Source organism: Microtus ochrogaster, unplaced genomic scaffold (genome assembly GCF_000317375.1).
Source record: "Microtus ochrogaster isolate Prairie Vole_2 unplaced genomic scaffold, MicOch1.0 UNK27, whole genome shotgun sequence".
In the NCBI taxonomy this organism is placed as follows: domain Eukaryota; kingdom Metazoa; phylum Chordata; class Mammalia; order Rodentia; family Cricetidae; genus Microtus; species Microtus ochrogaster.
Genome location: NW_004949125.1, coordinates 3,995,193 through 4,006,874, shown reverse-complemented (window position 1 = coordinate 4,006,874; position 11,682 = coordinate 3,995,193). Strand labels below are relative to the sequence as shown.

At 42.7% G+C, this 11,682-nt stretch overlaps 1 protein-coding gene across 1 annotated transcript in view; it reads left to right on the top strand.

Annotated features, from left to right (window-relative positions):
* Baiap2l1 (BAI1 associated protein 2 like 1) overlaps nt 1-11,682 on the top strand; it is a 99,515-nt gene that overhangs the window by 73,112 nt on the left and 14,721 nt on the right. The window contains exons 4-8 of the mRNA XM_005368046.2: nt 5,022-5,083; nt 5,182-5,253; nt 7,313-7,450; nt 8,311-8,463; nt 10,991-11,158. Of these exons, the coding sequence (XP_005368103.1) occupies nt 5,022-5,083; nt 5,182-5,253; nt 7,313-7,450; nt 8,311-8,463; nt 10,991-11,158 (593 nt within the window). The remainder of the gene's footprint in view (nt 1-5,021; nt 5,084-5,181; nt 5,254-7,312; nt 7,451-8,310; nt 8,464-10,990; nt 11,159-11,682) is intronic.

Below are 11,682 nucleotides of genomic sequence, written 5' to 3'. Positions count from 1 at the left end.
TTTACCGCTGAGTAATACTCTAATGTGTATCTTCTTCTTCATCCTAAGTTTTGCATGTGTTAATGGTTTTTGCTCTAGCCAGTCTTTACTATGATGGTGGCAAAATGGTGATTTCCCAAGTCCAGTAGCCTCTCCTCACGGATTGGTGCTTGATATTTTACTTTTGACAGGAGCATTGTTGTCCCCTGTATCATCTGTTGGCGTGGACTCACAGATTCCTGGATTTTTTCGGGGGGGGGGGGATTTATAGTTTATTACCATCCTTAACATCCTTCACTGTTTTGATGCTCAGATTAGGATATCCCACGTTTGACCAAGATGACTCTTGTGACATACACCTCGTCATTTATTTGTTTATTTGAGGGGAACACTGAAAGAATAATTATATGATGACTACAAGACATTAATTAGAACTGTGGCACTTCAGTTAGTTAAGCCAAGAATGAAACCCATTTAAGCTCTGTTTCACACACATGTTGTTATTTGTGGGGTTTTGTTGTTGTTGTTCGTATGGTTAGTTGGCTGGGTTTTGTTGTTTTGGTTTGGTTTGGGTTTTTTTGTTGTTTTTTTCCAGGACAGGGTCTCTCTGTGTAGCCCTGACTGTCGTGGAACTCACTTTGTAGACCAGGGTGACCTTGAACTCAGAGATAAGCCTGCCTCTGCTGGGATTAAAGGTGCTGGGATTAAAGGCTTGAGCCAGCAGGCAGTTTCCTGTTGCTAGTTGTACAGCACAGTACTGATCAAAGGGGAGCCACTTGCCTGCCTCCAGGGCCTGAGAGCCCTTCTTAGAGGCAGTAGAGCATCTCCAATTTGCTCATGTATTTGTGGTTAAGTATGGGTGATTTGGATTCCCAGCTCACATACCTGTCTCCTTAGCATAACATCTGTGTGCTTTGCTTTTACCTTCATTGTACTGTTAAAATTTTTATTGTGTTTTATTTATTTTGTGTGTGGAGGTCAGAAGAGAACCTACATGAGTTCTTTTTTTCCCTCTACCAACTGGGTCCCAGGGCTTGAAGTTGTTGCCAGGCGTGGCAGCAAACACCTGTACCTTCTAAGCCCTCTTTCTAGCTCTCGTTGCGTTTCTCCACATTCCATTTGCCATCTGTAAAAATGTCAGAAAAACTATCCATTTCCCAGTGACATTTTTGGTCATTTTCAATTCAGTCTGCACAGTATGACTTTAGGCCAGTAGTAGGTTGGCTTCCACATGACTGTTTTATCGTCTGATTCCACTTGTAGTAACACGTAGGAAGTGGCGTGTGACTCAGCCATTACTCTGTACTCTCTAGAAATAACAAATGTGTTGTAATTATCTGTGACCAGATATAAATGGAGAGAGTTGGGCTTGGTTTTCTTTTCTTTTCTTTTCTTTTCTTTCTTTCTTTCTTTCTTTTTTTTAATGTCTGCCTGAATTCAGCATGTGTTCTTTGCCTCTGTCCTTGGCAGGCTCCATCTGGCTCCTCCACATTCTTACTGTGAATTGGTAAAGACTTATCTCACTGAAACATATTAATAGACCAGCTGGGTGTGGTAGTGCGTGTCTGTAATCCCAACACTTGGAAGGTAGAGGTAGAAAGATTGCAAATTTGAGGACATTCTGGGCTATATAAATATAAAATATAACAAGACCCTGTGTCAAAGAAATAACTAACTTCCCAATGGGAGCTGAGTACTTGCTCAACAAGCCAGGCTGTGGGTTCCATCTGCAGTACTACCCAGAAAAAATGTCAATAAAAGTATTTCAAACAAAAAGTATCTCATACCAATAACATTCTTTAAGTTTTGTTATTTAACATTTCAAGGCCACATTGCCTACTGGCCACATGAATATCCTTACATAACTTTGTTCAAAATATTGGGTACATTTCTTCATAGTTCCTAAAACCTAGGACAATGCTGCTATTTGCCATTATTGCTATGAGCATTATCTAAGTTGAGTTTGTGAATTTGAAATGTGTACATATTTTACCTAAATTCCTTTGAGCCAGCACTGTGGCTCAGTGGTACAGCACTTGCCCAGCATGGGTGAGTACCCCAGTTCCATCTCCAGTGCTGCAAAAATGTTTAATTTTAATAATAAATTCCTTATTATTGCACCGTTAAGAATCTAATTTATTCAGACTGAGTCACATGGCTGTAATGATACAAATTTCTTCCTGAAATATTGGCTCTGAACCTGAAAAGAAGGAACGGATTGGTGCAGCATGCAGCCACAGCTTCCTGTCAGGGCATGTGCTCTGTTCTGCTCTGTTTGAATCTGGGTTGTGCTTTCTCAGCTCCTCCCTCAATGTTCTCTGAGTCTTTTCCCTTCTCAAATATAATTCATGAAAAAGTAGGTTAGAGGATGAAGAGCGAAGCACCACAGAAACAGAACATTTTCAAACCTGAAGTAATACTTGCTCAATTGGAGAGTAAGCATCTATGGATTGAACCTAAAGGTAGTTTCGTGTTCTGTTTCAAGGTATGCTTTGGCAGCTTGCACAATCATAGCGAAGGTGTGTTTCAGTCAATTCTTAAAACCAAGGACTCCAGGGTTACCACTGGAAGACCAACTTTGGAATGCCACAAACCATGAGGGATAAGAATAACAAGGCCAGGAGTTCCCGTCCTACCACCGTGAATGGCCCCATTTCATTGAATTTGTCTGCAGTGGCAGAAACCAAACAGGAGTTTGGGCATAGGGAACCCATGTGTGTTGGGCTGGGTTAGCAAGGCAGAGCACTGAGTTCAGAGCTGTGCTTAACACACAACATGTTGCTCTGAGGTCCACATTTGAGTGGGACTGCAGAAACACAGTTCAAGAAGGGTCATGTAAGAAAGAAATGTGACCTCTTTGCTTTCCAACAGAATTCTTCTGATGGTTTCAGCCAAAATATTTTTAGATTTTTTTTTTCCCCTTAAGATCCAGTTTGCCAAGAACTAAGTGCTTAGTTTTCAAATAATTGAACTGGATCTTATTTGTATTTTTTTTTCTCTCCAACAAGGAATTGTTTATGGTTCAAAATAAAAGTAACTGAATGTTTCAGTATCTGAAATGACATAGTAATGTGGTTGGTTATATTCTTGGCCAGCTTGCAGGCTTCTCTTCTTTGTTTCTTCGTATTAACTTTTGGGAATTTTAGATGGCACCCTCAGGGTGGGAAGCTAATGAACATGGTAGGTTAAAAAAAAAAAAAACCTGAATACTGAGCATGATTCTGCCACAAGTCTCCTTTATCCAGCACATTGTCTGGCTGGAACTTTAGGTTCACAGAGCTTAGGGAATAGTGTGTCTCCCGGATTCTGATGGCTTGTGACCTCTCCAGGTTATATTTCTATAGGTGGTTCTCTGTGCCCATCCCACGCAAGGTTTACACTGCACTTGTTCATAGAGGCCTTTGGGGTGTAGCTTGTGAATCTGTTTATCTGGAACACCATGGGGAGAGCAGGGAAGCTGCCTTCTTTGCTTTTAGAAAGATTCCCAAGCACCATGTAAAGTTGACCCAGAAGAGAACATACTCCAGAGAAATAAGAGCACAAACGAGTCAGGGATGGAGTGAAGGAGGGAGACTCTCCTGAGACACAGAGCCATCTGGATCTGTGTGGGGACCAAGGAGAGTCCTCCCACTTCTGATGAGTGCACTTGGGAAATATGTCTGTGACTTCATTCTCCTCAGGGTAGGACAAGCATAGTTGCGGCCTAAAAAAGTAGTGTGAGTAAGGTTCATTCATGTTCTTCCCTCAGGGTGGCCCAGTGGATGGCACCAATGCACAGTAGTGCTTCTTCATCATGGGCATGACACATGGGTGAGAGGTCTTCCACAATGGCGGGCTGGCTGGGGACATGTGGATTAGGAGGCACAGTGAGCTCACTCTTATACATGGAACACCCAAGTCTGGGAGGACACTGGATTTCTGAGATGGAAGATGAGGGAGGGGCTGGGCTGGCCTGGCAGATCTGAGAAGCAGCTGTCTGCAAATGCTCCTGAAAGTGGAGTTGAGTCACTTGTACAGTAGTGACAGCTGAGGCCATGAGGTCTCTTCCCTTATTCTATCAGGCCCTACTGTGTCATCCTTTCCCATCCAAAGCTGTTCAGCTTGCTGTAAAAATTCCTTTGGATCTTGCTACTGGCCTGTAGAGCAATCCACCAGGACATTCTGTAGTAGTTTCATAAAGCAGTGGCAGTCATTCCAAATGAGTCCCTCTGTTTTCCTGCTTGTATTTATCAGACCGGTGTGGTTTCTGAGGCAGGTAGGTTGGCAGAGAGGTTCTTGACCACTCCTTTGCCCTGGAACATTTCACTGTTGCAGAGACTCTGTCCTCCCAGCAGATCCAAAGTGGAACATTGTGGCTGCTACAGTTTCCCCTCATGCTGATATTTTCCAGAACAAATATGGGAACTAAAATGAGAAAAAGAAGATGCTTTTTCTCCGTGATGAGCAGATAATCAGATTACTCTGAGGATTAGATAGAAATAAACCCTCCGTTACTATAATTAGTTATTGTTTTGACTGAGTTAATCTTTTGTAAGAGAATTCGAAGTTAAATCACAGGGCTGGAGAGACAGCTCCATGGGTAAGAGTGAATACCAGCGCTGCCCTTTTAGAGAACATGAGTTGGAATCTTAGCCCCAGCTATCAGGTCTCATGACCACCTTGTAACTCCTCCAGATCTGACACCCTCGCCTGGCATCCATGGGCATATACACGTGGCAAACATTTACATAATAATATAAACAAAATCAAAAATCTGTTTTAAAAAGTTAAATCTTCATAGGATTTGGCTGAGGGAGTGAGTAAAATAGAGCAGTGTGAAACCAAGGACAGAGTAGGTGCTCTTAACCCAGGTAGGAAGTTAGTTCACAGGGTTCCTCTGAACCGGCCTTGGGGAGACATCACACCCTATACTTGTCTTGGAGTTTACTGTTTGGATCCTCTAAGGGCAACCTTGTATTGTTTGCTTCCACTATTTTGTTTCTATTTATTTATTTGCAAAACCATGCCATGGATTCCCCTTATGTGTCTGGTTTTGTTCACAGGCCATGTCCTCATAGAGATTTCCAGCACCCACAAGAAACTCAATGAGACTCTTGATGAAAATGTATGTGGACAGTTGTTATATTTTAAAATGTATTTTTAAAAATTTTGCTTAAAATTCAAATATGATGTGAATTTTTTAATTTTCATTTTTGTCAACAGTTCAAAAAATTCCATAAGGAGATTATCCATGAGCTGGAGAAGAAGACAGAGCTTGACGTAAAGTATATGAATGTGAGTGCAGTTTTCATCCACCCTGGCCGACTGAGCACTCAGCCTAGGAGAGCTTTCACACACACACACACACACACACACACACACACACACACACACACACACACACTGTTTTGTTTGCTGCTGACACCAACTGAATATCTAAAACTAGAATTCTCTTTGGGCTAAGTGGGCTCACTTTTGCCATTGCTTGGTATGTGTGTTACAAAAATAGAGAGGTGCTGGGTGTGGCGGCACACGCCCATATTCCCAGCACATAAGGATAATGATATTGAAGTTAGCCTGAGCTGCACTGTGAGACCCTAGCTTAAAACAACAACAACAAAAACACAGAAACAGGCTAGAGTGATAGCTCAGCAGTAAAAAGCTCTGACCACTCTTCCAAAGGATCCAGGTTCAATTCCCAGCACCCACAGGACAGCTCACAACCATCTGCAGCTCCACTTCTAGGGGATTTGATGCTCTCTTCTGGTCTTACACACATGGTGCACAGATATGCATACAGGCAAAATATAAAATAAATAAGTAAACCACAGAATCAGCAACAACAAAAACACAGGAAAAACTAAAGAAGGAACTCACTCCTGTGAGGGACAAGGAGTTTTTAGAGACCATGCTGGTGCCTTCACTAAGCAGCACCTGGATATCACTGTGCTTGGGAGAACACCTGTGCTTTGTGACTTCTTGCCTGTCACACAGCCATCCATCCAGGCAGTTTGTAGGCCTCCCTCCACCAGCCCTTTGACTCCCAGGACTAAGGTGTATGACGTCTTCTCTTTCTGACTTACTTTCTTTTGTCATCCAACCCCCAGCCCCTTTATGTTTTAGTATGGTCTCCCCATGTTACCCTTCCAAATCGTCCTCTCCAGAAATCATTACAAGATTTGTAGCTATGTACGCACAGGCCATGGGGTTACATATACTTGCTAAGGTGGACTTCAAGTTGTGACTTTTACATTCTATTAAAAAAAAAAAGACATGTGTGTGTGTGTGTGTGTGTGTGTGTGTGTAAGTACAACTTTAACTCCAACTCCAAACTGTGTGCATATGTTAGTACAGTGTAAGTGCACATACACACAGGTTGCAGTTGGAGTTAAAGTTGTAGGCCAACCGACATGGATGCTGGGAACCAAATTCTGGTCCTCTGCAAGAGCAGAATATGTTCTTAAGCACTGAATCAACTCTCCAGCCACCTTTCTCCTCCCCCTCACTGCCCTTCACAGGGACTTGTGGAGCCCAGAATAGTCATATTGGTAGCTGATGATGACCTTAAACTCGTTATCCACCTCTCAAGTACAGAGGTTATAGGCATGGACCAGCATGCCCAGCTCATTTTCTAATTTGTATTCCTAACAAAACCCTTATCTAGATATTGTTATGATCATCTTACAGATTTGATGAGAAGCATGGGTTTTATAGAAATGTAAGTATTGAGCTCACACAGGTAATAAGGAAAGAAGCTATAACTGTAACCTAGTCTCTTAAACACTGTGCTTATACAGCACCCCAAACATTCTTGAGCAGTTGCACATGTAGGTCTTGAATTGTAAATCATATAACAGCTGTGTGTGTGTGTGTGTGTGAGAGAGAGAGAGAGAGAGAGAGAGAGAGAGAGAGAGAGAGAGAGAGAACGAACATGTGTGCATGTATATTGGAGATGGAACCCAGGGCTTAACATACACTAAGTAAGCACTCTGCCACTGAGTTAAATCCCCAGATCTTTAGTATTGTTTGTGTATTCATCAAAGCACTGACTACCCAATGTCTAAAAACCTTTGAAAAAAGAAGGAATTAAGAAGACAAGACATTTTTATCTTTAGAGAGAGCTGCTTATAAACAGAAACATTAGAACTAACAACACCTAAGAACGCAAGTGGAGTGCAGATCCTTGGGAGTAGATGTGAGGATGGTGTGGACTGGCATTCTTAAGCCCCAGCCAGAAGGAAGCCATATGGGTGCAATGATGTCAAAGCCAGTTAGCTACGCACGGTGAAGTGTGAGCAGAAGTGACTCACGGCAGCTTGCATGGTGCCACAGTAAAACAGCATTTGACTTACAGGCTACTCTGAAAAGATATCAAGCAGAACACAAGAATAAATTAGATTCTTTGGAGAAATCTCAGGCGGAGTTGAAGAAGATCAGAAGAAAAAGTCAAGGAGGACGAAATGCACAGAAATATGAAAACAAAGAAACTGAGGTGAGCTTTTCAGCGATATTTTCCTTTGTCAGTCATTGTTTGTACAGTTTAAGGGGAGGCTTACTTCAATCAACCATACCATATCATTCCCTCTGTGCTACTGCTAAGGTGAAATATAAGCATTCCACACTGAGCATGGTGGCACATGCCAGTAATCCCAGCCCTCTAAAGGCTGAGTTGGAGGGGACTTAAGTTCTCGTCTAGTCTGTGCTACATGATGAGACCCTGTGTTGAAGAAAAGAAAAACAAAGTTTATGTAATCTGACTTAATATTGCAGGGTTTTCCAGAATAAACATAATAGCACATAGAATTTATTGGCATTTCCCCTTAGGACCTTTGTGATTAACATGACTATCCCTCCTGTTTGTTTGAGATAGGGTCTCACTGTGTAGCCTGGCTGGCCTAGAACTCACAGAAATCTGCTTGTTTCTGCCTCTCAAGTACCAGTATTAAAGGTGTGTACCACCATGCTTGACCTGACTGTCCTCGTTTTACCATGGGAAAATGAGGCTTAGGTTAAATCCTATGGTTGGAACCTGGAACTGTGATCAAACTGAAACTTTCTAGTTCCAAATTATCTTTCAGTAGAAGAGAGTCATTCCTAGAGTAGTTATATGATGCCAGCTGATCAGTGGGGAATGTAAAACCTTCATTAACCTTTCTCTACACATGAGTCAGTATCTTAGTAACGATGAGTATCTGCTCAGGCCAGGTTACAAGTATTTTGTCCAGTGTTTATCTGCATTTAGTGTTTACTCCATAATCAAAGTAAACTGGGTATAAAGATGGCAAATGATAAGTGTCATGCTGTGCAGCAATCTGATGCCTTCTGTCATGCTTCTATTGTTTACTTTCATAGTATGTGGAGACTGTTACTTCTCGCCAGAGTGAAATTCAGAAGTTCATTGCAGATGGCTGCAAAGAAGCCCTGCTTGAGGAAAAAAGGCGCTTCTGCTTTCTGGTGGACAAGCACTGTAGCTTTGCCAATCACATACACTACTATCACCGGCAGGTGAGTGTGCAACAGACTGCACTAAGTGTGGCAGTAACTTTATTTTATACTCAAAAGCCCTCGAGATTCCTCTCCTTACAGATAAGCACAGTAGAGAGCAATGGACCTTCACAGAAATACAGGTGGAATGAGTAATCAAATAAATACTTATCATTAATTTCATAATTTATCCATATTTAAAATTCCTTGTAGAAAAAAATGACACATTTGGGGGCCCCAGTTATAACTCGGTTGGTAGAGTGCTTGCCTAGCATGCACTGGGTTTGATTCCTAGCACACTATGTAAGCTGGGTATAGTGGTAGACACCTGTAATCCCCAGGAAGTGTAGCTAGAAGGATCAAGGTCATCCTCAGCTACAGAGTGAGTGAGTTGAGGCCAGCCTGGGCTATGACTCCAAAACAAAACAATAAAAAGACACATTTTTTTAAAAAGTCAACTTTTGGTAGGCTATGCATCTCGAATGTCACTGTCTTGACTGGGTCCAATCTCTGGGTGGTTCTAGATGATCGTAGTTTTTTTTTCCTTTAATTCTCTTGGGCCTATGTAAGCATCCCTAGCTAGCATGATTGAAGTCAAACATTCACTGTTGTTCATAAGCAAGTGATTTAAGAAAGAGTTCCAGAATATGAGAAGTTCTGCTGTAGTAAAAGGAACACGGGCCACTTCCCGCTGCCCGGCTAGCTTAACCCCGAAACTGTATTCATTTAAACACTGCCTGGCCCATTATTTCTAGCCTCTTATTGGCTAACTCTTACATATTTGTTTAACCCATCTCCATTAATGTGTATCGCCACTTGACTGTGGCTTACCGCCATGAGTCTAACCAGCATCTGTCTGGGAGAGGAGAGCCATGGCGTCTGTCTGACTCTGCTCTTCTTCCCAGCATCCTGTTCTGTCTAGTCTGCCTACCTAATTTTCTGCCCTATCAAAAGGCCAAGGCAGTTTCTTTATTAACCAATGAAAGTAACACATAGACAGATGACCCTCCTACCTCATGCCCTGAGTGTGCATGTGTCACATTCTGTAAAAGTTTTGTAACTTGAAGGATATGCAACTTCCTAGTCCAAATACTTGAGATCTAAAATGGCTATAATAAAAAAGTGCTGTCTCCGGTGCTCATTTTTGTGTCTGCCCTAGTGTCGATGCATCTGTAGATGCTCATGGTGCATTTACATGAGTGAGAGCAATGCCAAGTAGGTTTAGAAGCATGCATACTTTCATGATGAAGGATTCCTGCTGTGGCAGAATGACAGGGTCCCAGCTGCAGAGGGATAGAAGCAACTTTAGTTTCCCTCCTATGGCAATGCCCCACTATGTCTGGTAACCTGGGATGTTTTCAGAAAGCTCTAGTTACTGACAAGGTCTTTCTTAGTCTTAACCTTGGATCCCAGTAGTATTTTGTAGAACAGCATAGACCAATCCTGCTTCTTCTTGTACCAGAAGCTCCTTCAGCTATTTGAAAACTGCTTTGTGATCCCCCTTGTTGCAGACAGCCCTAGTCCTTCCCTTCGCCAGTGCTAGCAAGTGTTTTTCATCATGCCACTCCCCAGCCTGTCAGGGTCAGACGTGGTTGGTGTGAGTTTAAAAGGAGAACAATGTTGTTGCCATGCAAATAGCTTCAGGGATGGAACTCTACTTCTTTCTCCAACCAGAATGCTGCCCTGGAGAGGGAGTTCACAGAAAGGTTTTGAGAACCTCTGAGAGTCCTGTTGCAGGAGCAGAGCCTGGTTTATGGGAGCAGGAATGGCTCCTCAGCTTCAGCCTCCAGAGCTGCAGTGTCTTAGCTCTGCCCATTTATTTATCTCTCTTTGTGCTGCCACCCAGCTACTGTGCAGAGCCTGTTAGAGAGTGACAAGAGCATCCCTAGGCACATACACATCCCTGCCTGCTCCCTCCTATCCCCACCACTGAACCTACAGACTCTTCCCCACAGGTGGACTTCCTGGAACAGAGTCTGATTCATTTGCCTGACACTTTCACTCCTACGCCTCTTATCACAATAGAGGTGTTGATTTTAGAAGGATTGGTGGGGAGACGGTGATTGTCCTTTCCAAGGCTATCTGGAAAATGAAAGATTCTCATATTGGTTGCTCAGCTCCTGCCTTTAGCTTTTGAATGGTTTTATTGTTTTGGTTTTGAGACGTACATAAGCACACACACACACACACACACACACACACACACACACACACACACACATCTCATGCATACTAAGCATGTATTCTGCCTCTGAGCTACTCCCAGCCCCAACAGGATTCTTAATCATTTATGGTCCTGTGTTAACTGGAAGTTCTGGATTCATGCTGAGAAAGCAGGTAAGTTCCCATTAGGTCCTGAGCCTGCCTCCTCAGCAGTCAAGACACAGTAGGTGTTCATAGTTGCTTAAACTGCCTGCTGAATTAGACTCCAAGCCTCCACTCTGGATACAAGTCTTAATACATCAGTAGAGATGCTGTTTGAGACAGCTTTTATCAGCAATTCAAACAATGCACCTTTGTCTTTAATTTGTTTCTTCTGGATTTATAGTCTGCAGAATTACTTAATTCCAAGCTGCCTCGGTGGCAGGAAACCTGTTGTGATGCCACAAAAGTACCAGAGAAAATCATGAACATGATAGAAGAGATCAAGACGCCCATCTCCACCCCAGTGTCCGGGACACCACAGCCTTCACCCATGATCGAGAGAAGCAAGATGGTAGGAATCAGTCCCCTTTTGTATGTTTATTAGTAGGAGTCATATTGATCTAGGGGACCGGGACTGATTATGGTGGTAAACACCATGAGCTCTCCTTTCCTATTCCTAGACCCCATTTCCTCACCTTCCCCTTCTTCCTTTAGAACTAGAATTGACTGCAAATGTTTTATACTGTTTAGCACTGTTATGTTTTAGAAATGTTATTGCTGCTGAATCTCAACGTTATAAATTTATTGCCAATGAAGGCATTATAGACGTCTGAGGGAATAGACTAAAAAACTCTGGGACCACTCAGCACCTGGAAGAATGCAGCAGGAGGATCATAAGTTTGAAGCCAGCCTAGACTACATAGTGAGACCTTTATCCAAAAGAAGAAGAAAAAAAAATGATATGTCTGAGAATTGCTTCAAAATAATGCAGACTTAGCCGGGCGATGGTGGCGCATGCCTTTAATCCCAGCACTCGGGAGGCAGAGGCAGGTGGATCTCTGTGAGTTCGAGACCAGCCTGGTCTACAGAGCTAGT